Source organism: Ochotona curzoniae, unplaced genomic scaffold (genome assembly GCF_017591425.1).
Source record: "Ochotona curzoniae isolate NIBS_2020 unplaced genomic scaffold, NIBS_Ocur_1.0 patch1, whole genome shotgun sequence".
NCBI lineage: Eukaryota > Metazoa > Chordata > Mammalia > Lagomorpha > Ochotonidae > Ochotona > Ochotona curzoniae.
In genome coordinates, this window is record NW_024466639.1 from 71,511 (window position 1) to 97,866 (window position 26,356).

Genomic DNA, 26,356 nt, shown 5'->3' on the forward strand with positions numbered 1-26,356 from the left:
CAGCCAAAACGGAACTGACCCAGACGCAGGAGTTAGGAGCTTCCTCCGGGTCTCCCACTTGGGTGCAGGGTCCCAAGACCTGGGCTATCTTCTGCTGCTTTCCAAGGTCACAAGCAGGGAACTGGATGGGAAGTGGAGCAGCTGGTACTTGAACCAGTACCCATATGGGATCCTGACAGATGCAAGGCGAGGATTTAGCCATCAGGGTATTATACAGGGCCCATTCTTACAGATTTGTGAGGTTGACAGAATTACTGAGAAGATACAATTCTGGGTTTGTTGTATTTGTTTGAAATTTAATTGAAGTTAATTGGTATAGCTCCAGTTTAGAAAAACACAGATTGTTCTTCGTAGGACCGTTAAAGGTAAGTTCTAAAGGAACATTTATGTTTAATTTATTAGATTCATGATATAGTTCAGATGTAGCAGGTGGCACCATAGAATAGCAATGTTTAATTTGTGGACAAGAATTGGTAAAGATATGAAGGAAATATGTTGGTTTGGATTCACATGGGACTTTGCAGTAAGAAGTAAATGGAAAATTCGAACCTGATCTCCAGTTTGAGTATAATCCTACTTTGAACTCTGCTTTTCCTTTGGTTGGAGATTCAGTTATCCTATTTTTTTTTTTAAGTTTTGTTAGAAAATCAGGTTTTACAGAGAAGAGAGACAGATCTGTCTGCTGGTTCACTCCACAAATGGCTACAACATCCAGAGCAGAGCCGATCCAAACCCAGGAGCCTCTTCCAGGTCTCCCAAGGCCTTGGGCCATCCTCTCCTGCTTTCCTGGGCCACAAGCAGGGAGCTGGATGGGAGGTAGAGTAGGCAGGACACAAACTGGCTCCCACATGGGTTGCTGGTGCTTGAAGGCAGAGTTAGCCTGTTGAGCGATGGTGCTGATCCCGTGATTCTGTCTTTAGCAGCTGTTACTCTGAGATGAAATCCTGTTAGTGTGTTGCCAAGGCACTATGTGCCTCATCCCAGCGCCAGGGGCAGGCAGGATAGGAAGGAGCCTTCAGTGAGTCACCTGCTGGAGGTGGGAAGTTGAGCGCATCTTGAGCTGTTCCTTAATCAGACTCGTGCTCAGCTGCTCCCCCTGGAGGAGCCTCCTCAAACTCTGGTCTTGTGCAGTTACAGCGTCGGGGGGATTATGTTCACCTTGGGTTTGTTAGAATTTACTTTTGCAATTCAGGTGAAGTTTTAGCTGCCTGAAAATCTGTAAGGTTTCTTTCCCATAGACAGTCAGTCATGACCCACAGGGAGGTTAGTCCTGCTGTTTTTATGTAACCATTAGTTCTTCAAAGCCTTAACAATGGAATGCCTAGTGTCTGTGTCCCCTTTTATGTGTTGTCTGCATACACGATTTGAAAACTTTATTGTGCAAACTTTCTGGTAAAGCATAATATGCCAACTAGATTTTTACACTCCCAGCTGGAGATTAGGTGACATCGGCGTGCTTTCTCTTGGTGGCTCCTGGAATCCTTTCGGAATTTGACATGCTATTACCTGGGAGACAGTTTGAAAGGAAAGCAGGAGTCCTGGGGTAGAAGCTTCTTGCCTCAGTTGGTTAGCCCGCTGCTAGTGCTGGCACACAGGTGCCAGGCCGTCTTCAGAGTGTGACAGCAAATCAGAAAGATAAGGAAGATATGACTTCTGGACAACAAAGTTGAAGCTAGAAGTGGAAGGAGGTTGAGACAAGATAAATATAAAATCAGAGATTGAAAATATTTGCACCGGCAAAAGACAAGCTGAAAAAGTCTTCTAGAAGTACATCTAAATATCAGAAAATTAGAAGTAAGGAAACAACAGGGCACGGGGGCTGGCGTTGCTGTACGCTGGCGTTTCACATGAGCACTGTGGTGGCCAAGTCCTGCTCCTCCCCCCGCCCCGCTCTTCATGGTTCTTTGAAAAAGTATTTATGGGCCCGGCGGCGTGGCCTAGTGGCTAAAGTCCTTGCCTTGAACGCGCTGGGATCCCATATGGGCGCCGGTTCTAATCCCGGCAGCTCCACTTCCCATCCAGCTCCCTGCTTGTGGCCTGGGAAAGCAGTCGAGGACAGCTCAATGCCTTGGGACCCTGCACCTGTGTGGGAGACCAGGAAGAAGTTCCTGGATCCTGGCTTCGGATTGGTATAGCATTGGCGGTTGTGGTCACTGGGGGAGTGAATCATCGGACAGAAGATCTTCCTCTCTGTCTCTCCTCCTCTCTGTACATCTGACTTTCCAATAAATATATAAATCTTTTTTTAAAAAAAGTATATATGCATTTTTATTAGGCAGATTTAGAGAGAGAAGGAGAAACACAGAGAAAGATCTTCCATCTGCTGGTTCGTTCGCCAAATGGCTGCAATGGCTTCTCAGAGCTGAGCCAGTCTGAAGCCAGGAGCCTCCTCCAGGTCCCTCATGTGGGTGCAGGTCCCAAGGCATTGGGCCATCCTCTATTGCTTTTCCAGGCCACAAGCAAGGAGCTGCATGGGAAGTGAAGCAGCTGGGAAATGGACTGCTGCACATATGGGATCCCAGTATGCAATGGGAGGATTAACCCACTGAGCCATTGTGCCAGGTGCTCCTGCATTTCAGATGTGTTTAAATAGACACTAGTGTGAATAGTTTAAGAGCAACTCAGTACCTTTATATTCTTTGTGGTTTTTATATGATTAAAACATTTATCAAAATAGTTTTTATTTGCTTCAAAGACAGGCAGAGATAGAGCAATCTGCTTTCCTGTTCATTTTTCAAATGTCCCTGTATAGAGAGGCCTGACTCCAGGCCGAGTCCAGGAACCAGACACTCAGTCTTGGTTTCAGAATGGGCAGCAGCAAGCTCACCGTTTGAAGCCCTCACTGCTGTGTCTTGGGGTGTACGTTCAGGAGGCTGGATTTGGGATTGGAGCTGGAACTTGGACTCTAGCACTTTGGGTGTTTGGGATGCAGCTGTCCCAAACAATATTTTAATGCCTTCCTCATCTGCATGTTAAAAATGTACTTACTCATTTTTATTGGAAAGAGATTTATAGAAAGAGGGAGAGACAGAAGGATATTCCATCTGTTGGTTCACTCCCCAAATGACCAGAATGGCCAGAGCTGAGCCATTCCAAAGCCGGGAGGTTCTCTCTGGTCTTCCATGTGGGAGCAGGGCCCCAAAGCTTTGGGCCATCCTCTACTGCTTTTCCTGGGATGGTAAGTGGGGCAGCTAGGACATGAACTGGCACCCATGTGGAATGCTGGTGCTTGGAGGTGGAGGATGAGTCCTTGGAGTCATTGTGCCAGGCCTATCTTTGCGTTTTGTTAACCCTACCAGAATTATTCGCTAGGCTGTCCTTGGGGTGCATGACTTCCCTGCTTGTGATGCCGGACCCCAATGTTGGAGTGCTGGCTCCAGTACGTGGTCCCAGCCACCTGAGAGGGAGATGGATTAAGTGTTCTGCTTCTTAGTTAGGCCTGGCCTCTGTTGAGGCTTCCGGGGAGTGAGCCAGCATGTGGAAGATCATCCTGTGTTTGCTCCTGTTTCCCTCTCTGCCTGAGTCTGTAGCTTTCAAATAAAATGACAGTACATTTCAAGGGTGAATTTTAAAAATAAAATAAAAAGAAATCAAAGGTGGGGGAGGGGGAAGGCATGGCTTGGAACCTAGCAGTGGTTCATAGACTGATTGAAATGTCTGCATCCCTTAGGCTGTGAGTCTGCCTCAAGCTTCTTGGGGGACAGCACTGGTGATGCCAAGAGGAGGTCCCTGCCACTGCTGGGGGGGAGGACCTGGTGATGCCAAGAGGTGGTCCCTGCCACTGCTGGGGGGGAGGACCTGGTGATGCCAAGAGGTGGTCTCTGCCACTGCTGGGGGGTAGCACCTGGACGGGTTGCACGCTCAGCTGATGGCTTCTGTCTGCTCCAGTCCTGACCCTGGCAGACTTTGGGGTGTCAGCCAGAAGGTGAGCCTGCAGGTGTGTATTTCCTCTCTCTCCACCTCCTTTCCTCTCTCCCTTTTCTCTGCTTCTCAAATACATAAAGTCCATATTATAAAGATAATTTTTGATAATTATCAGATATAACAAATATATACATAGAGAAATCTTTCATTTGCTGATTCACTCTCCAAATGGCTGCAGCTACTAGGAGTGGACCAGGTAGCAGGAGGGAGCTTGGAAATCCAGTTGGATCTCTGTTGTGGGTGGCAGGGGTCTAAGCACTTGGACCATCTTCCATCACCTTTCCAGGTGCTTCAGCAGGGAGCTGGATCGGAAGCGGCACTCATGTGGGATGCCCACATTGCGGGTGGTGGCTTACCTTGCTCTGGCACATTGTCAAACAGCTCCAGTGGTTGAGTAGTTGTGCAGACGGTTCCAGGATATACCATTTTCAACTTCTAAGGCTTAAATACCAAGCCAGCCACTCAGCAAAATTGTTCATATTTTTGTGTATTTCCACAGTGACAAACTCAGGACAAACTCAGTCCACCAGTCACTGGATGAATAACGGATGCGCATTATGACTAGTGGCACGTATGTGACTTCTGTGGAGTGTTTTTATTTTCTTTAGTGGGTGATCACTGTGCCTGTTACCTTACACTCATATAGCAACATGCTTTGTTATGTTGACTCCTAGTTTGCTAGTGATAAACTCTTGACATTTTGTAAAGATGGATAATGAAGACAGAATTGGCCAACAAAGATTAAAAACAAGAAGTGGCAAAATTGGGTGTGATTAGATTTGAAAATGATAATTGCATAGTGAAAATAGGAAATAGGTTTGCATGAAGCTGTGGTGGGAACCAGCAAACAGCTTCATTAATTCATCTAGTGGCCAGTGAACAAGTTCATTAAATCATCTTGTGGACCACTTTTAAAGTTTACAAGAACAAGCTACAACTGATGATGATACAATTTCTCTGAGTTTTGAAAAACATAAACATGCAGATTTTAAAAAACCCCTGGCTTCCTTGCTGCAAGTAAATGGTAGTACGCAATCTGTGCGGCAGAAATGGTCAGTGCACCTTGCAGATGTGTGCAGATGTGTGTGTCATTAGAGTTAGAGAAGAAACAACTCAGAGTGTGGCTACTGCTACTGCTGTTTGAGATGTTTTAGGTATGTGGCTGATTGGGTCAGTGACAGAGAACTTCTTGATACAAATGAAGAAACTGTTGATAACAGAATTGATGAAGCTGTTTTTGAGAAGTGACATGGCAGAAAGTTCCCATTACAGTAACTCTGCCTGGATAGTTGGTGACAGAAGGGTATAAAGGACACAGTGTTAGACGTTAGACGGGGATCCACACTTGAGAAGGCATATGGCATCATGCCAAGCCACAGAAAGGATACGTGCTTTCCATCTCCAGTTACAGATGAGGCAGAGAAGGGAGCAGGTGCTGCAGCCGCTTGGCTGGTCCAGGTGGAGGAGCCTGCTGGGCAAGGTGAGCAGGCCTGGCTGGTTATGTTGAATGTGTGCTGTCCCTCCAGGTGCTCCTTTGTTACTGTGTAACAAGTCTTTCAGGCCAAAGCTTGGTGGTTTAAGATGACCAGAATTCTTTATTCTGTTCAGCTGTGCCGTCTGGAGAGGGCTCCACAGTGCTGCTTGCCTCCCTCCGTGTGGTGTAGTTGGCTAGCACAAGTTGGATACCGCGTGCACCAGGCCAGCGCTTCATGGAGTGTTGGAGCGCCTTGATGGCGTCGTGAGCAGGTTCCAGGAAAGTGAGGGAACTGGAGTTGCTTGTTGTATATTTCGCTTTGGTGACCTTTTAGGAGCCAGTCTGAATTCTCTTAGGGTCTGATGCCCGCCCAGGTAGAGCTCTGCCTCTTGGCAGGAGTTTAAGTCACACTGGGAAACGGACATTGGCCGTGGGAAATATTTTTTAAAAAAAGATGTATTTATTTATTGGAAAGTCAGATGTACAGAGAGGAGGAGAGACAGAGAGGAAGATCTTCTGTCCGATGATTCACTCCCCCAGTGACTGCAACGGCCGATGCTATGCCGATCTGAAGCCAGAATCCAGGAACTTCCTCCGGGCATCCCACACAGGTGCAGGGTCCCAAGGCTTTGGGCCATCCTCGATTGCTTTCCCAGGCCACAAGCAGGGAGCTGGATGGGAAGTGGAGCTGCTGGGATTAGAACCGGCGCCCATATGGGATCCCGGTGCGTTCAAGGTGAGGACTTTAGCCACTAGGCCACGCAGCCAGGCCCAGCCGTGAGAAATATTTTGGCAGCTACTTTTGGAAAACATGAAGTGTCAAGCATTGATATTATAATATTAAATGTTTGAGTAATTTAATGTTAATTCTTTGTCAGTTAAATCGATGTAACAAATTCAGGAAATTCATTACACATTTTCTGAGAAAATAGACCCAGCTCTTATATATTAAACGTTAATTTTTATGCCATTCTAGTTAGTATAAGGATTTACTTTAGGAATATCTCCCAAATGCTTAACGTCTCTTGAGGTTTCTTGTCTCTGTTTCTTGTAATTGAGTCATCAGCTTGCGTTTTCTTCTGCTTGCTTGCTTCAGCCGCCGCCGTGTCTGCTGCTCAGCCGTCACCTGCTCTGCAGGAGTGTAATGAGGCCGCTCAGTTGGTGAAATCTGAAGTGACTAAAGGAGCAAACTGTGGAATAAAGTGTTAGGATCCTTTTGGCTTTTTTTGTTTTAGTGTGTGCTATTTGGGGTAGCATTTTCTTAAAAAAAGCTTTTAAATGTTTTATTTGAAATGCAGATTTTTGCAGAGGGGGAGAGACAGAGGTTTTTCGATTCACTAGTGTGTTCTCCAAATGGCTTCAGTGACCAGAGCTGGCTGATCCAGCCAGGAGCTGGGAGCTTCTTCGGGTGTCCGTGTGGACGCAGGGCCTCCCAGGCCACAAGCAGGGAGCTGGATCCCAAGTGGAGCAGCCAGGACACACCGGGAGTGCTCGGGTGTGCTGGTGCCACAGGCCGCAGGCCACGGATTAACCTGTTGAGCCCTGGACATTTGTAACATTATGAGTTGAACCTTAACTCCAAAATGTATTTAGTTTATTTAAACCTGAAATTGCCTTCCTCTTTCTTTGCTCCTCTTCCTTCTTCTTCTTCTTTTTTTTTGTTTTAAAGAAAGACAATATATATTGGAAACTAGAAGAAGCTCCTGGCTCCTGCAGCTGTTTAAGGGAGTGAACCAATGGGTAGAAGAACTCGCTCTGTCTGTCCTTCTCTCTCTGTAACTCTGCCTTTCAAATAAAATAAATCTTAAAAAAAAAAAGCTAAATAAAAAGACTGTATTGACTTGAAAGGTAGAAATGAGAGACAGGCAGAGGGGAATCTTCTGTTTGCTAATTCACACCACAAATGGCTGTGATGAGCAGGGCTGGCCCACCTGGAACCAGGAGCCAGCCCATCCATCTGGTTTGCCCCACGGGTGCAGAGGTCCAGGCACTTGGTCCTTCCCTTGAACTTCGTGACGGAGGTGGGTGGAAAGTGGAGCGTCTAAGACAGCCTGCACCCCCCTGCCCTGCTTCTTCTAAGACAAGAGGAAGTTGAGCACCATGGAGGTGTTTGCTGCTCTTGAAAGGGAAGTCTGATGTGCTCAGCTCAGCAGCTATTGTGTCTGTCCGTAGCTGGTCATTCCTGCAGGCGTTTAGGTCTTGTGGCCACTTATACGAGGCAGTTGGCTGAGAAGTTGAAGTGCTTGCTGCCTGAGCCAGCACTTGGTGAAGTGTGGTCAACAGGCTACTTTTGATGGTCTAGGACAAGATACAGGTTCAAATTTGGTATAAACATTTAGAAATTCTTCTAACAATTTATTAGCAATTTTTTGTTTGTTAACTGTAAGGTAGCAATCTTGTGCTTGGCTTTTATGGATTTTTCAAAACTTAATTTTTGGGCCCAGCATGGTGGCCTAGTGGCTAACGTCTTTGCCTTGAACCGCACCAGGATCCAATTTGGGCGCTGGTTCTAATCCCAGTGGCCCCGTTTCCCATCCAGCTCCCTGCTTGTGGCCTGGGAAAGCAGTCGAGGGTGGCCCAAGGCCTTGGTACCCTGTACCCGTGTGGGAGATCAGAATAGTTCCTGGCTTAGAATCTGCACAGCACTGGCCATTGTGATCACTTGGGGAGTGAATCATTGGACGGAAGATCTTTCTTTCTCTCTGTCTCTCCTCCTCTCTGTATATCTGACTTTGCAATAAAAATAAAATAAATCTTAAAAAAAAAACCTTAATTTTTTTCTGGAAATTTATTTTCATAGTGTTTTATAAAAGCACTGATCTCTTATAAGTTGGAAATGTAAACAAAGCTCATCCTGCATGAGGAGCCTGGTCTGAGCATGTAAAATAGTTCCAGACTTTACATCTTCTCATTCTCTTTTGATAGGTTTTATACTATTTTTTAAAGATTTATTTATTTTTTATTAAGTAGGTTTATAGAGAGAAGAAACAGAGAAAGATCTTCATTTCCTGGCTCATTCCCCAAATGGCCACAATGGTTAGAGCTGAGCTTTCCCAGGCCACAAGCAGGGAGCTGGATGGGAAGCAGGGCCACTGGGATTAGAACTGGCAGCCATATGGGATCCCAGCGAGTTCAAGGTGAGGATTTTAGTTGCTAGACTACTGTGCTGATCCCCCTAATCCGAATTTTTGCCCAGAGCCCGTTGCTTAGGCAATGTGTGGCATCATCTGCCAGCTGGGTGTGATGGTGGCAGGGTACAGATGGTGGTGGTGGTGGTTGTCATTTTAAGATAGTCTGGACAGTATGCCAAAATCACAGGTCCCTGTGACTGCTTAATCTGAAAAAGTTCTAAAACCGTAACAGTGTCAAGAGATGCATAAGGGCTACCATAAGAAACAGTGGTAAAAAACCACCACTCCATGTTAAGGGGAGTGGTGAAAGGTTTTCTTTATGTAGGCATACCGAGTGGGCAGCCCAAGTTGTTGCACTTGAACAGTGAGTCCCAACAACACAGAGACATCTGTTCATGGTAGAAACAGACTAGTCAGTGCAGCCGGAAGCAACTCTGGCCTTCTTGAGGCCATCCTTCAAAGTGACCAAGGCATGGTGAGTCCTCAGGACGTGCAGATCCATGGCCGCTCAGGGAGAAAGTTAACATGTGGAGGCAGGAAGGCCCAGCAGGGCATTGGGAGGTGGGTATAGCATCAGCCCCAGGTCACCTGCAGGGAGTTCAAGACACGGTAGCAGATGTTGATAAGCAGAAAAAAACATTAAAGCACATTCTGTCATGTAGGACACTTTCATTCTACAACATATGACTATACAAGAGTTTGTCTCTCGGAAGTTATTTTCGGCCTCTTTGGAGACGTAGGGAGAATCTCACCACTGATTGTTGAGCTGTAGAAGGTACATTTGGGCTCTGTTATGCTTTTGCTTTAGCCTCACTTAGGTAGTCTCTTGGTACCACCTGCAGTTGATTGTCCGCTTACTTAGTTGGCCTTGCTTTCTAATGAGGGGCTCAGATAAGATAGAAACTGATCAGAGATGGGTTTGTTTCATGATCCAGCAACCTTGTTAAATTCCATTATTAATGTCAACATTTGTATCATAGGCAATCATGTCATCTGTGACTAATGGTGCTGTTTGCTTTCCTTCACGCTTGTGTTATTTCCCTTTTGTTGCCTGTGCATTGGACGGTGGCTTCAGAGCAGTGTTAACAGAGTCCGAGTGGGGGTCTCCATGTTTTATTCTGAGTCTGGGAGGGAGGATTTTCCGACTGGTGCTGAATTTTATTGAACGTAAGTTGCATCTGGAAAGGTTGGTAGACTTCAGTCAGATGCTTTTATCTGCATTTGTTGACACAGTGATGACTCTTCTGCTTTCTGAAATGTGAGTTTTATTAATTGCTTCTTAAATGTGTAAACACCTTTGTATTCCTGGAAGGACCTCCTTTTAGTTATGATGTATTATTACATTTTGTTCATTTATTTGCAAGGCACAGTGGCGGGAGGCTGGCAAAGGACATAAGAAAAGATGTTTTTTCCATCTATGGGTTCGGTGCTGGGCCAGGTCAAAGCCAGGAGTCAGGAAGTCCCTTCTGGCCTCTTGGGGGCAGGCAGCAGGAAGCCAGGTTCTTGAGCCATCGGATTCGCAGGATGTTGGATTGGAAGCAGGGACCAGACTGAATCCTAAACACTCCAGCTTGGGCTGAGGGCATTTCAAGTGATGGCTGAACGGGCTGTGCCACAACATTCACCTGAAGCTTCAGTGTTATTACTTTTTATATTTTATTAGTACTTTTCTGTCACTTTAAAAAAGATATACTTATGGCCTAGCGTGGTAGCTTAGCAACTGAAGTCCTCGCCTTGAACACTTTGGAATCCCATATGGGTGCCGTTTCTAATCCCCGTGGTCCCACTTCCCATCCAGCTTCTTGCTTGTGGCCTGGGAAAGCTACATCACAGGGCAGGTTTGAGCTACCAGTCCAGCTCCCTGTGAGTGTGCCTGGAAAGAGTGGAGGCTGGTCTAAGTACTTGGGGGCATGCCACCCCAGTGCAAGACCTATGCAGGAGTTTGAGACATGAACTAGGAAGTGGAAAGAACTCATTCTCCCTCTGTCTGTCTCTTTCTCCTTTGTCACTCTTTCAAATAAAGTAAATATATCCTTTTAAAGATCTTTATTTTTATTATTTTTTTTAAATTGGAAAGGCGGATATACAGAGAGGAGAGACAGAGAGGAAGATCTTCCGTCCGATGATTCACTCCCCAAGTGAGCGCAACGGCCGATGCTATGCCGATCCGAAGCCAGGAGACTCTTCCGGGTCTCCCACGCGGTGCAGGGTCCCAAAGCTTTGGGCCGTCCTCGACTGCTTTCCCAGGCCACAGGCAGGGAGCTGGATGGGAAGAGGGGCTGCCGGGATTAGAACCGGCGCCCATATGGGATCCCGGGCATGCAAGGCGAGGACCTTAACCACTTGCGCCACCGTGCCGGGCCCAATATATCCTTTTAAAAAAGATTTATTTATTTTTATTGGAAAGGCAGAGATACAGAGAGGAGGAGAGACAGAGAGGAAGATCTTCCGTCTGATGATTCACTCCCTAAGTGGCCACAGTGGCCGGAGCTGAGCCGATCTGAAGCTAGGAGCCAGGAGCCTCTTCCCTCATGGATGCAGGGTCCCAAGGCTTTGGGCCGTCCTCAGCTGCTTTCCAAGCAGGGAGCTGGAAGGGGAGCGGGGCCCCTGGGATTAGAACCGGCGTCATGTTGGGGTCCCAGAGTGTGCAGAGTGAGCACTTTCGTCATTAGGCCACTGTGCTGCCCACAACCCCCCAAAATCTTAAAAAAATAAAGTATATTTTGAAAATTTTTTTGACTAGATAATATTTTTTGAAATACATTTTTCAGTTTCTAGTCAATGGTGGATTTTGTAGTTGGTGTCTGGATTAAATCTTAACGCAGAACATACTCTTTCATTTGTCATGTGGCCAATGATAAAGATTTTACACATGTGCGATTGATAAGCTTTTAAGGTTTCCTGTTGGGCATGCTGTCAGTTTGGATCAGGTTTGCTGTGCAGTTCACCTTTCAAGGTGATTTGGCAGGGTAGAGAACGCTCAGGGACACTCCAGCTGTCACCCCACTCCACACTCAGGCACCCCCGGCTGTCACCCCACTCCACACTCAGGCCACCCCCCCAGCTGTCATCCCGCTCCACACTCAGGCACCCCCCCGGCTGTCACCCCACTCCACACTCAGGCACCCCTGACTGTCACCCCACTGCATGCTCAGGCACCCCCGACTGTCACCCCACTCCACACTCAGGCACCCCCCCGGCTGTCACCCCACTCCACACTCAGGCACCCCTGACTGTCACCCCACTGCATGCTCAGGCACCCCCGACTGTCACCCCACTGCACGCCCAGGCACCCCCGGCTGTCACCCCACTCCACACTCAGGCACCCCCCCGGCTGTCACCCCACTCCACACTCAGGCACCTCCGACTGTCACCCCACTGCACGCCCAGGCACCCCTGGCTGTCACCCCACTCTTCACCCTCAGTTGCTGGCCTTTCCCTCTTGGTAAAGCCTCCATATGTAAGCAGTCATACTCATCTTTCATTTCTGCTTTTTGGGTTCTTATTTATTCTTTGCACATACAAACAGATGTATTTTTATTGTTGCTCTTTTTACAACAGGTGCTTACACACATAACAGGATAGCTGTCTTTTGTGTTTCAGGTTTAGAACTTAGTCATATCATCAGTTATAGAGCCATGCCTCCTAGGTCCGCTGTGATGGGAATGTACCACAGCGTATTCGTTTGATCTGTGTGTGAGCGTTTCTTGTTGCCCAGTGATCACCAGGGCTGCACTTGAAGAAGCTGTGCTTATGTGTTTTCTTATTTTTTTCTAACTGTTCATTCCTTAGTTCAGACTGTGTAACAAAATACATGGATTGTGTATCTTATAAGCTGAGGTCTTGAGCGTTTCCACCTCGATCACTGCTGCATGATGAATCTGTTTCATTGTAGCTTTGCTGGAGAGCCAGAGCTAGCTGTGTGGGACCACTGAGCCCATCCCCGTGGCTTTGTGTCATCCTTGGCCACTCCTGTGCTATTGAGGAGTAGAGTGGCAGCATGGACTTGGGTGGAGGGAGCCACCACATTCAGTCTGAGCATGAGAAGGCTTGTAGTAGCTCTTGCCAAATTCCTCGCCCTGAATATTTTATCAGTTTGCGTTCCTACCATCAGTGCATGAGTGCCTGCTCCTAATATGGCATGTTTAACATTTTTTGGTTTTTTAGTTACTCAGCAGTATTTACATGTTTGTATTTTTATTGAGGTGGAGTTGACACAACAGAGTTTGCATTTTTAGCCACTTGCAAGTGTGCAGCAGTATTGTACTGAGGAACCCATTTTCTGCGAGTGAGTGGTCCCCTTTCTGCTGCCTGGCCCAGTGCTTGTGTAGATGTACAGACACTGGAGATTTCTTGTAAGTGGAATTACAATTTGTGGCCCTAAATGCTTGGCTGCTTTGACTTAGAATAATGTTTCCTGATTTTGTGCTGTGTGCTTCAGAACTTCATTTCTTTTTTGTGTGGAATGGTGTTTTGTTGTTGAGTACCCCACATTTTGCTTTTGCAGTCAGCTGTTGGATCAGCAGGGTGTGTTGACACCGGTTTCTAATACCTACTGAATTTTTGATGTAGTGAGAAAACTTTTTGGTAGAAATTCTTAAAATAGACCTCAAGTTAATTTGACATTACTGTGAGATTTTCTCACTAAAGACTGTGACTAAAAAAAAAAAGAGGGATGTTGAGTTTCATTGTTTATGGATAACAGCGAGTTTTTGATATAGCTGACACAGGAGTACTGTTCTGTCCGTGATTTGTTGAACTCTTGTAAACCGGAGGTGTCCTGGTGTGGTGAGACAGTGATGGTTGTGGTCGGTTAGGGCCCTGTCCGTCAGCTGCTTCAGCCTGTGTTGTAAATAGAGAATATGGGAGTGTTGTGCAGTCCGGCATCACAGTGTGGTGGTGGATATGGAGTATCGTACACTGAAAATTATTTTTTTTTTCTTTTTCACAGAGTATGACAGATACCTAGCATCCAGCAGAATAATGGCAGCTGCTTACCTTGACCCAAACTTGAATCACACACCAAATTCAAGTACTAAGATTCACCTGGGAACTGGTACGGAACGTTCCCCTGGTGCCATGGAGCGAGTGTTAAAAGTCTTTCATTATTTTGAAAGCAATAGTGAGCCAACCACCTGGGCCAGTATTATCAGGCATGGAGATGCTACTGATGTCAGGGTAAGTGCATTTTCCCACAAGACATCTATAATGTGTATTTGGGTTATGCTTTAATGACACATACAAGAAAAGGTAAGGCTGTAGTTTTTATTTAACTTGTCAAGGAATTCCTATATTGCAGATATAGTAACTTTGTTAGATTTATTCAGTTACTGTGCGATTGACAGTTTTAATTATTCTAAAATTTCTTAGGAAAATAATAACTGAATTCATAGTATTTTAGTTAGAAACTGTCATTGACTTGGTAGTCGTAATTTTTTTTTTTTAATTTTTAGAAAAATTAGTACAAGAAAGTAAAACAGCTAGAGGCATGGCCCCTCTCTGTAGAGCTCCAGATATGGTGACTGTTGCCAAGTGTTGACTGTCCCATCCCATGCTCTGTGCTGCTGGAGCTCAGCGCCTGCAGAGGGCGCCGCAGGACGGCGCAGTGCAGACCGGCCTTTCCAGAAGTTACTCCCAGGCTGTGCAAGGAGTTGCTGCTGGAAGGGAGATAGGCCAAGAGAGGGAAGGAGCAGAACATGGGACCGGAGCGCCACGATTTTAGAAAACTGGCTCAGTTTGTAGTTTCTTCAGGGAGGGTTTCTCTTTGATCAAGTGCTCAGGAAATACCTTCTTCCTCTTCCACTTGCTCTACGTTCACCTTTAAGTAGTGAGTGACTGGAAAATTCAACATATTTTTTTTACTTTGTTTTTACAGTAATGAAGTTAATGAATTTGCTGTTGTTTTAATTATATGCCTTAACTATTATTAATTAAGTAAAGGGATTGGATAGTTTTAGACTTAAGGCTGAAATTTTTTTTATTATTAAATTTTTTTCTTAATTGGAAAGGCAGATTTTACAGAGAGAAGGATAGACAGATCTTCCATTCACTTAATAAATATTCAGGACTTAAAATTATACCACAGAATTCACTTTGGGAAGACTGTAACAAGCGAGCTTTGGTTGCTTTGTAGGAGGATTGTCACCGCAGAGAGCACCGTGGGCCACTCCAGGTGTGCCAGCTGGCTGCCAGTGTGGAAACCTACACCAGGTGCCAGGGCTCAGGTCGCCAATAGGCACCAAGCGTGCAGTGCTGCGGGTCAGTGGGAGCAAACCTCTTGGGCCGAAAGTCGTTTGTTTCGCGGTGATTCATAAATATTTGAAATTGATTTACTCTTGCCCTTTGTTGGCATTCAAGTTGAGGCAGAGAAATCAGATTGGCATTACATGACCGTCATTTAATGTTTCCCAGGATAACATGAAGTCTGCATGATCCTGGGTCATAGATGGAAGACTGGGTATCAAACCCCATGTTCACTGGATGCTTTAAAGTGATAGCGGTTGAAAATGCAGTGTTTGGGGCCCGGCACCGTAGCCTAGCCAGCTAGGTTCCTTGCCTTGAACACGCTGGGATCCCATATGGCTGCTAGTTCTAATCCCGGCGGCCCAGCTTCCCATCCAGCTCCCTAATTGTGGCCTGGGGAAGCAATTGAGGATGGCCCAAAGCCTTGAGACACTGCACCTGCGTGGGAGACCCAGAAGAGGCTCCAGGCTCCTGAGTTTGGATCAGTTCAACTCCACTGTTGCAGTCATTTGGGGAGTGAATCATCAGATGGAAGATCTTCCTCTCTGTCTCTCCTTTGTGTATAGCTGACTTTCCAATAAAAATAAATAAATCTTTTTAAAAAATGCAGTTGTTTTCATTATTCCTGAACAAACTGTACTGAAAAGCATGCTGTGACAGCCTTATCTCTTTGGTAAGAAGCCGCAAATGAAGGGACATTACAGGTGCAGAAATGGGTAGTAAGATGAAAGTGACATGGCAGCACTTGAGGGCCTGATAGGGTTAGAACTATAGGAGGTGGTGGTCAAGAACAGGAGCAGTGCAGGAGCTGTGGCCAGCCCGTGGCCAGAAGCAGAGGCCCTGCAAGGGTAGACGTGGGGTAGATGTGGGCAGCTGTTTGCCACACACATTCCTGAGCTCTGGCTGGCACCTTCTGTCTCAGGGTCGACTCACACCCCCGGTCTCGGTCTTAGGAGGAGGAGAGACGTCTCAGCAGTGATTTGTCAGCATTAGACATGATAATATTTTTGATCTAGCAGACTAAATAAGTGCTATTATTTAGGCTTTTACTCTTTGTAATTTGGCTTCTAGTGATTTTTAAATTACATGTGTGGCTTGCGTTGTGTTTGTGCTGGAAAAGGTGGCTATGAGGAAGACTCTTGGATCACAGCAATCAGAACTCCTTGGAGAGTGTAAAGATTTGTTATCACAAAATAGCTGGTTTCTTGTAGCGGGTTGTTCCTTATTATTCCGTTAAGAAATGGTACTTTTGTATGAGAAGTTGAGAAAAATGCATGTTATGAAAAATGTCTATGGATTTAAAAAATTTGCATCAGAATAAGGCTACTTTGTAGTGGGCAGCTTCATGCCCTTCGCGAGTGCTCTGCTGTGTGCGCTTATGCTGAAAAGCCTGAGGGTTCAGGACAGCAGCAGCACCTGGGGACTTCACTTAGGGGTCTGGTTGTCACCTGCAGGCCTTGTGGCCTGGGGTGTGCTTTTTCTCCAGACCACTGACCCTGACGTCGGGGTGGTGGGCCCTGTGGCATGGTTACACAGGCATATTCCGTTCACAGGATTTTCCTCAGCCTGCACAGCCACTCAGCTGCCATTGCAACCAGGGACTAATCCTAAGTCCAGTCCTGCTCACTAAACAGTGCCAACAGGTGGACATGGCCTGCTGCTGCACCGTGCAGGAGCCTGAGGCTGCAAGCACCACTTGCATGACCCCTGTTGGTACGTGCGGAAGCAACTCTGGAAATAAGTGTGCATGTGTGGTAGGAGTTGTGGTGAACCTTTCTCCTGCCAAGAGATGTGATTTATTGATTTGAGAGAGAAAAAGAGAGTGAGCCTGGGACCTTCTGTCCTCTGTGCATTCACCAAATGGCTGCAGTGGCTGGAGCTGGGCTGGCCCTAGGCCAGGAGCCCAGAGCTGCTTCTGAATCTCCTGGGCGTACTTGGGCCCATGCACCCCAGCAGATGGGAAGGGCCATCTTCCACCACTTTCCCAGGTATATTAGAAGGGAGTTGGATCGGAAGTGAAGGAGTGGGCCCTGCGTGGTAGCCTTGTGGCTAAAGTCCTCACCTTGCATGCTGGGATCCCATATGGGCATCAGTTCTAATCCCAGCAGCCCTGCTTCCCATCCAGCTCCCTGCTTGTGGCCTGGGAAAGCAGTCGAGGATGGCCGAAAGCCTTGGGACCCTGCACCTATGTGGGAGACCAGGAAGAGGCTCCGGGCTCCTGGCTTCAGATCGGCTCAGCTCTGGCTGTTGCGGTTACCGGGGGAGTGAATCATTAGATGGAAGATCTTCCTCTCTTGTCTCTCTTTGTCTGTGTATGTCTGATTTTCCAATAAAGATAAGATAAATCTTAAAAAAAAGTGGAGGAGCTGTGACTTGAATTGGCATGTATATGGTATGTTGGCACTGCAGGCTGTGAATATACTCACTAACCATGGCACTGGCCCCATGTAGACTTTTATAACATTGTTTATGAGCTATGCAAAAATAATCAGCTTGTTTTTTTTCTTGAATTTATACCAGCTGCCTTCTTTTTTTTTTTTTAAGACTTATTTATTTTTATTACAAAGTCAGATATACAGAGAGGAAGATCTTCCATCCAGTGATTCACTCCCCAAGTGACTGCAATGGCCCGTGCTGCACCGATCTGAAGTTGGAAACCAGGAGCCTCTTCCGTGTCTCCCATGCGGGTGCAGGTCCCAAGGCTTTGGGCCGTCCTCGACTGCTTTCCCAGGCCACAAGCAGGGAGCTGGATGGGAAGTGGAGCTGCCGGGATTAGAACCGGCGCCCCCGTGGGATCCCGGTGTGTTCTAGGCAAGGAACTTAGCCGCTAGGCCACACCACTGAGCCCACCAACTGCTTTTTTATCATCAGGTTTCAGAAACCTTTCACAAGATGGCAAAGAACTGTTAGCGTATAAATGAGCTTGTTGTATGGGTTTATTGAATTTTAGGTCCTTCCAGCAAGAGCCTTGGCAGGACCAGACCATGCGATTGCATAGACCCTGCACAGCCCTCTTATGGCCCATCTTTGCTACAAGGAGTCCTTCTGAAATGACCAAGATTAGGCCAGGCCACGCAGTATTAAATAAGAGGGATCCTCTGGAAGTTCCAGGTTCGCCAGACAAATTTCTTCCCCAAGAGAAAGAATGACATTGGTACCAAACTTTTCATCAGCATTGCTAGGTGGATGAAAACTTAGACACAACTTCAAAAGGGCTCCAAGAAATAGCTGGTGTGTTATAAATGATTGGTTAGGAACATGTTGAGTGAAAGTGTAGTGAAATAGTGTAGGGAGTGTGTGCCATGGGGCTCGGCAGGGCGAGCGTGTGCGGAAAGCAGCGCCCAGCTCACGCCTGTGCCTGTATGCAGCCATCATTGCACCTCTCTTAGAAGCATGCTCTGAGTGCCATCGTGCAGCTCGTGACCTTGCTGATGCCCAGCTGTCAGGCAGTGTTCCCGGTCCTGTTCTAGACAAACGTTTCACTCTTGCTCTGCTTTCTTGAGCATGTCCACATGTTTCTCTGATTTTCCTTTCCCTAACATGTAAGTTTCACCTTTGTGTCTTTACACTTAGTGCTTTAAAAGAACTACAGAATGTTTTAGTCCAAGAGCTGGCCCTTGTTTTAATTGTTTGGATCCCTTGGAATCGCCTTTCACTCCTCTCTTGCTGACTCCTGCAGTGTTTCTGCATTACCTTCAGTCCAGTGCCTGTCCTTTATGCAGGCACCACGTGGTTTCCTCTCCCTCGGTCTGTTCATAGCCTGGCAGCCAGAACCCATCACTGCCATTTATTCCCTGCGCCGTCACCCTCAGGGTGTTATGCTAGTCACCCATTTCTGCTCCGCCTCGCAGAATAGCCATCTCTCCTGGTAGCTGGACAGTTCTCGGGGTACAAGCTGTGGCCTCTCCTGGCCCGCTCTGTCAGCTCTGTACCACACTGCCTCTTGTGTCCTCCCCGCCTGGTCATGTTCTCCTTCTGCCCACCATCTCTCTTTCCCTTCACCCTGTGTTTCTTTCAGATTCTTTGTACTTCCTGATTCTGCATTGTTTCTTAGTTGGTTTACTCGTTTACTTATTTTTTTCTTTATGAGGTGAGCGTTGACAGAGAGAACTTTCAATTTAGTAATACTGTCATCAGCATCTTCATTGCCTTCTGGGCAAACATTATCTGCTTAGTAAATAGTTTTCATTGACTACATGACATTATAGATTAAATAGAGTGTTTGTAACTAAAGTATGAATCAGGAAAAATGCTTTTGGAAGCTTTACTATACTAATAACTACAGTATTGAACTGATGATAGTCAATATGACTGCCAAAGCCAGACCTCCATTTATTCATGTTTCTTTAAGATCTTTATTCCTACTTATTGGAAAATTTACAAGGAAGCCTGGACCAGCTAGTTTTATGGCTAAGAACCAGACCGTCTAAGCACCGTGCAGTGCTGTTAAAAATGAGTTACAGTTCTTCATATTCAAACACCTGATAATTTTACTACCAACCATTTTGATTTTTTTCTAAATGTGTAGTACATTGTTTCAGTATTCCGCTGGGGGCTTATTGGCAATTGAATCTGTAATTTTTTTTATTTTGTTTTTGATAGTGTTTACACAGTTGAGAAAGATGCATGCCCATGTGAACCACTGATTAGGGTGGAACGGGTCAAGAAATAAGGAAAAGTGGATGAGACCGTTGTTTGCAAATTTCTTTTTCTTCCTGTATCTGGAGGAAGGGAAGAAGCCATGTCCAGTGCCCTAACCACATTAGTACCTGTGGATGGGGATGGCCACCCGATGTCATTCCAAAGTCCCCCAATAGGGAACATGTTCTGAGAGTACTGCTTTAGTGTTTCGATAGTTCTGAGGTGCTGTTGATTTCATTGCTCCAAGAATGAAGTCCTTTCAAGGTGCATTGGCTGGCAGTCCACCTTAGAGGCTCCGTCTGCCCAGTTACTTGCTGTCAACATTTGGCTGACAGAGTTGTCCGGTTCATTCTGTCCTGCATCCTCTGCTGTGGTACTAGACCACATCTGCAGGTCTCAGTGAACAGGTTGTCGTGTCTCCCATGGGCATGTGGGCGTTCTGTCCCCTGCACAGTCTTCAGCAGCGGAGAAGGCCCGGTTCTGACACACGCACCTCACGATCAGACCGCAGATTGTACTGTTTTCCCATGCTTTTGTGGTTCTGACTGATCTCATTCACAGTAGAGGATGAAGGACAGCCACTAACGTTATGTGTCACCATGTGGCAAGGCTGCTCGGGGTGTAGTTTACCAGCATGCCTGGCTCTGCGGTGCTCGTGCACGTCGCTGTGGCCACTGCTCGGAGGCGTGTGCAGCAGTGCTGTGCTCCGTGTGCACCCGCCTTTCCCCATAAGTGAGGAAGTCACGGTGTGTCTGTGCTGAAACGACTGTCTATAAAAAGTGTGCTTACTATGAATGTCTGCTCTAGTAACTTATTCTGGAAAATCAGCTATTTTCAGAGAGATTCTGATTGTAGACAAATGGATAGAGCTTTCAGAGTAGTTAGGTTGTCAGGGGGCTTTCAATGCAAGGATGAGAAATTTAGCTCAGTTGCATTTAGTGTCACATTAAACCTACCTCCTGTTATTTCCCGAAAGACACTTTTCTAAATGTACGTGTTCCTCAAATAGCATATTTGTATGTTTGCATTAAGCTTATTACTCCTTTATTGCACACACACACCCAGGCCCCATCAGCTTGTTCTTTTAAATGCCTTGGAGGCCAGGGCTGCGCCTCAAGCATTGCCTGCTGCCTGCCAGCATCGGCTTTGGCTGGAGCTGGGACCCAAAGCTGGAGACTCAGCCCAGACACTGACCTACGGCAGTGGGCCTCAATTGCTAGGCTCAGTTCCTACTCCAACTTTTCATTTTTGATCAACCTTTGAAGCACTCTTCTGTACATATACCTATGTATGTGTTATATGGAAATGCTAATCTGTTATACATGCATTCCTCAGTAAATGTTTAGCTGTTGCAGTAACTTGCTAAATTATCCAGAACCAGATAGCTTGATTCTCAGAACAGACTCAAGTTTCTGGTTATATGCACCTAGTGTCCCACATTGAAGTTCTGTGTGTTCGTATTGTTTGCTACTCTCCAAAGAAACTTACAAGATACCAGAGAGTGAGAAATAAGATAGAATGGAACGTGGAAGCAAGATGGGAGAGCAAAAAATGAAATCGATGCAATGTGCTTTTTGTTTATTGCTTTGAATAGGTAGGTGAGAGTGCAGGTTCGTACCTGGTTTAGTTGTAGGCTACTGAGATGTGGCAATGCTTTGTTATCCAGAAGCTGAGTTGAATTCATTCTGGGTCTCTTCAGAAAGCTTGATTAAATGAAGTGGACCAAGATTTCACCTGTTCCATAAAACCCCAAGACTAAGAACAAGCTTTCCCCTCGTAAATGCCACGGTTCTGGGCAATGCCTTCTGATTGAGACTGGTGTGCAGCAAGAGGCACCTGTTCTGTTAGTTGGAGTGATGAAGGCAGGTGCCTGAAGAAGGCATATGAATAGTGACTAATGGAGGCAAGAGTCCCACGTTGTCTTACCCTCAGCATCTAGGTCTGGAGGATCATAGAGCGCTCTGAGATGTGATTGGATGCATGCAGGACGCTCTGGGCAGGTGATGGCACTAGCAGTGGAAGAGGGTGCCCTGAAGGGGTCTCACAGGGGTCAGCCTGTGCTTTTAGGCAAGGTAGCTCGTGTCACTGTGCACCGAGTGTGGAGCTTACGCAGCGCAGTGCTGGCTGCTGTTGATGGGAGCGAGGCAAGGCGACTTGAGTGGAATTTCAGTGAGGCGCAGGCTCCTGTTCATTGTAGTGAGAGTGTTTGTGTGCCGGCCAGAAGTTGCACAAGTGACTTGTAAGAGTGCTTCTAGAAGATGCTGTTGCTAGTAGGTAGATCTTTTAGCCAGAGCATGTTAAGTGGAGATTGGTGTCTGGTTGTGCCTTAGCTTGCGTGGAGAGCCCTTGGCTGCAGCTTGTGTGGGGCACAACCTGTTATTGTCTTGTTCCCTGACCCCATCAGGGAATCTAGGCTTTAAGTGAGGAAGACAGAAAACCTTCCTTTTCCATGTGGAGCCTCATCTTCGTGAAGGTGGTCCTTTGCCAGGCTTGCTCAGTGAACACAATTTTTTAAGGTTTGTTTTTTATGGGAAAAGCAAATTTACAAGAGATGTTGCATCTGCTGGTTCTCTCCCTAAATGGCTGCAATGGCCAGAGCTAAACTGATCCCAAACCAGGGGCCAGGAGCTTCTTCCAGGTATCCAATGAAGGTGCAGGCTTTGAGCCATCCTCCACTGCCTTCCTAGGCCGCAATAGGGAGGGAGCTGGATGGAAAATGGAGCAGCCAGGATACAAAGCAGTGCCCTCATGGAGACTGGTACTTACCAATGGAGGATTAGCTGGTTGAGCCATGGCACTGGCCCCTCTGAACATGTATCTGCTTCCTCCTCATGTCCCTTCTTTGATACATTCTCTTGTGCCTGGTGTTGATGGAGTTGTTTGCAAGAGAGCCGTAGTAGAAGCACCACTGCATCTACTCCGTGCTCCTGAAGGGCCGTCAGGTGACGCCAGGCACTGCTGGGAGCAGCACCCTGAGCGCACACACGTGGGGCCTCTGACGGGGCTGCTAGCAGGGCTAGGATTTAACTTTGGAGAGGCCCAGGAGCTTCTTGATTGTGCCATTAAGAGCATCATGTTTTAACAGAAAAACCTGGTGGGTGCAGAACGTGTACAATATGTATTAGCTTACAAATCCTAACTTTAATGAATTGTTCCTCTTAAAAACTAGTGAAGATTTGAAGAAACGAAACTAAAAACAAAAAACATCAAAATCCATGAGATATGGTGTCTGCTGGTCTTCTTCCTCCCTGCTGATCTTTGTTGGTGAGATATATCTCCTGTAGGCAACGAATAGATGAGTTTTGTGTTTATAATCCAGTATATCACATTTGATTGATGAGTTTAAGCCATTTATATTCAGAGTTAATATGATTGGGTGTAATTATTTCCTGTCATTTAGTAATGGGTTGCTCATTGATTTAGTCTTCTGTTATTTTACTGGGATGTTCTTCACATTTGCCTTTGGTTTTGGCAGATGCTATTCCTTTTTTCTGTGAAGAGAACATCTTTAAGCATCCTTTGTGGGGCAGATTTGGAAGAGGCATATTCTTCTAACTTTTCTTTACTGTGGAAGATTTTATTTCATTTTCAAAGACAAAGGAAAGTTTTGCCGGGTACGTTATCTGGCCTGGCGATTTTTTGCTTCTAGAATCTGGAATTTGTCTCTCCATTCTCTCCTGGCCTGTAGAGTTTCCTTTGAGAGATCTCCTGTGAGTTTAACTGACATTCCTTTATATGTCAGTTGATTTTTTTCATGTGCACATTTAAGGATCTTTTCCTTATGTTCGATTGAAGAAAGCTTGATTATTGTGTGTCATGGTGAAGATCAATTTTGGTCAAGTCTGTTGGGAGTTCTGTGCTCCTCCTGGATGTTGTTTCCCAATTCTTTCTTTAGATTAGGGAAATTTTCTTTTGTTATGTCACTAAATACATCTTTAATTCCGGTTTCTCTTTCTGCACCTTCTGGGACTCCACCTCTTATGTTTGACCCCTATAAAGTGTCTCTTAATTCTTGAATTTTTTTTTAGCTTGACCCAGCTCTGCTTCCAGCTTTTTGATTGTTTCCCTCTGGTGACAGGAAATATCTTCCCATTCTGGGATTCTTCCTTCCTCCTTCATTCTGTTACTGAGGCTTCACACTGAATGATTAATCTGCTCTATTGTGTCCTTCATTTCCAGTAATTTGACTTGATTTTGTTTCAGTGTTGCTATTTTCTGTGTGACATATTCCTTAAATTCTTGCCTATGCTTCTCATTGATAAGAAACTTTATAACAAGTGTTTTGGAACACTTTTTTTTTTCTCATTGAAGTCTTCACTGACTCATAGATCATACAGTAGCACCATTTTCAAGAAGGTTCTTGATTTTTTTTTTCTTTCTTCAGCAACACATTAGTCATTCAGTAGCATGTTATTTAGCTTCATGGCATTATAAGTTTCTATTTTTTCTCCCTGTTGATTTTGTTTTGTGTCTTTTTACATGGGGGGTTTATAGGGACTGTGTAGTGGAGCCTGACGTGTCCAGATGTGAGGACATGGTGCGGTGTGCATCTCTACTTCCGGATCGAGGATGGACCCCATTGAAGCTGGTGGATATGTCTTGACAATGGGATGTTGGATTCTGCCATTGTCATACCTGCAGTGATGGACTTAATGGCTGTTTATGAGGAACTATGCTGTTGGCAGGGCTTGGGAGTTAGGGGAGAGGGTAGGGGAAATCCCAGGACCTAATGAACTGTATCATAAAGTGATAATAATAATAATTAAAAGAAGAAGAAATGTTCTATAAAAAACTAGAAATTTTCTTTCATAGACTTTTTATATCAGTATCATTTAAAATAAAACTGCAAGATTGAGAAGATGGCAGTTGTTACTTGTGAATGCCCAGGGCAGCGGCTGGATGGTTCCATCATTCCCCCGCGAGCTGTCTACAGGCGGGGTCCCGTTACAAGCCTGTTCTCATGCAGCCGTCATGTCAAGGCTGTAACAGGAGAAGAGGAGCTTCAAAACAGGCCTACCTTGAGGGCCTCATTGGAAATGTTCTTACTTCTCTGAACTTGGAGAGCATGTAGTAGATACATCAGATTTTTATTCCACATGTTCGTCTAGAGAGAACACAGAGTAAAGGACTTTCCATGTACTTTCAATGTCTGAGTTTATGTTTTCTAAAGAAATAACAGTGTGATAACATGGTCGCGGCTTCATCTCCTTGGTTCCGAGTGTGACCTTCCACCCTCTTGGGCCTGGTCTTCAGAAAGATGTAGCTGAAGGGGAGCTGGTTTGCTGTGACAGCTTTAGGAGTTGATGCAGTAGTGGAGTTGGACAATGTGTGTTTAAGCTTATGTGCCTTGTTTATTATAAAGAATTGGGAAGAACAGCTTTAGGGTGAGGGGGAACTCCCTTGAATCATAAAATCTCAAAGTCAAGTAAATAATTTACTCCGCTACATATTCTTACCAAGGATCTCTGACAGCTAGGTGAAGGAAATGAACTAGCATTGTATTCGTTTTCAGCATGCGGTGTTTCTTTTTCTCGGGTTTATAACAGTCATTTCTGTGGGCGTGTTTTTTAGGGCATCATACAGAAGATAGTGGACAGTCACAAAGTGAAGCACGTGGCCTGCTATGGATTCCGCCTGAGTCACCTGCGCTCCGAGGAGGCTCACTGGCTGCACGCCGACATGGGCGTCTCCAGCGTGAGGGAGAAGTATGAGCTGGCCCACCCGCCGGAGGAGTGGAAGTAAGATGTGCTGTCTTATGGTTGTGGTAAACACACGTGTGTGCTGTTCCACGCTGCTTGCTCTGCAGCCTCTGTGATTCTGTCTTTGAGCCACCTGAGGTCGTTATGCTGCGATGGTCTTTTCTTAATAATTTTTTGTCTACGAAGTCCTGCTTTGTCTCAGTTTCTATTGTAAACTGAACCCAGTTCCTTCCCTTTTTACCCTTTTGATCCATTGCTTCTTTCTGTCATTTAGTTCATGTGCCCTGAGCAAACCACACTTCATTACCTTTTTGATGGGCTGTGTGGCTTGCTTCACTGTGCCCAGTAACCTGCAGGTCACCTAAACAAGGTGCTTGTGTGTTTGATAATCATATACAACATCAAAGTTGCAGTGTGATCGCTCAGTTCTCAGTATTGGAGTAGTGGATGAATGAGTGACGCTGAAATTCTTCCCAAGTGAAGCACAAGGATGCTCTATAATTGTCTTCCTTGTTTTCCCTCAGTAACTTTTTGTATTATTAAGTAGATCAAGATATTATTCGATAATTGTGCATTGAAAATACTGAACTTCAAAAGAAGCATAGCTCATAAAAACTGGTTTCTTCACAGGGTTCTCTTTTTTCATAGATTATATATACCACAAACTTATAAAGGTGGTTGTAAGTGGAAGAATTCATTCTTAGTAACAGTAACCTTCAGTCCGAGATCTGTACTTGTAAAAGAGCGAACATGTTTAGGTGGATAACCCCCTTTTCCATCTTTTTGCCACCACCCCTTTTTGTTTTTTGAGGAACAGAGTACATGCTTGCTCACTTCCCAAATGCCCACCCACAGTGACCGGGGCCAGAGCCTGACCATCCCTCCTGTTTCCCGGTCCTGCGTTAGCTGGGAGCTGCAACGTGTGCAAGGAACGTGGCTGTGTAACTGGCGTCCTAAGCAATGGGCTCAGTGCCTGCCCCAAATGTATCTTAAGTTGAATACAATCTATGTTTCATAATTCAGCAAAAAGTATAGTTGTGTTTCCAAATTTTTATAGTTGCTGGAATAGAGCTAACAAAATAGTTTTTGAGAATGCAATTAAATCTTTTTTTATCGGTGGCTGAAAAAATTTAATCACTTTTTAGTTAAGCAAACAAAAGTTTAAATATTTGGAAAATCTGAAAGTTATGTAAAAATAATTGTAAGTATTTGTACCAGACATAGTTACATAGTCACGTCAGAAG

The 26,356-nt window shown here is 45.6% G+C and overlaps 1 protein-coding gene across 3 annotated transcripts in view; it reads left to right on the forward strand.

Moving 5' to 3' along the window:
- Window positions 1-26,356, forward strand: part of LOC121166246 (focal adhesion kinase 1-like) — a 229,385-nt gene that overhangs the window by 60,848 nt on the left and 142,181 nt on the right. For 2 of the 3 annotated variants that reach the window (XM_040995346.1, XM_040995347.1), the window contains 2 exons: window positions 13,481-13,707; window positions 24,985-25,151. In XM_040995346.1, the coding sequence (XP_040851280.1) occupies window positions 13,513-13,707; window positions 24,985-25,151 (362 nt within the window). In that variant the 5' untranslated portion in view covers window positions 13,481-13,512. Of the gene's footprint in view, window positions 1-13,480; window positions 13,708-24,984; window positions 25,152-26,356 lie in introns of those variants that run through there. The other variant, XM_040995348.1, reaches the window with a different exon arrangement.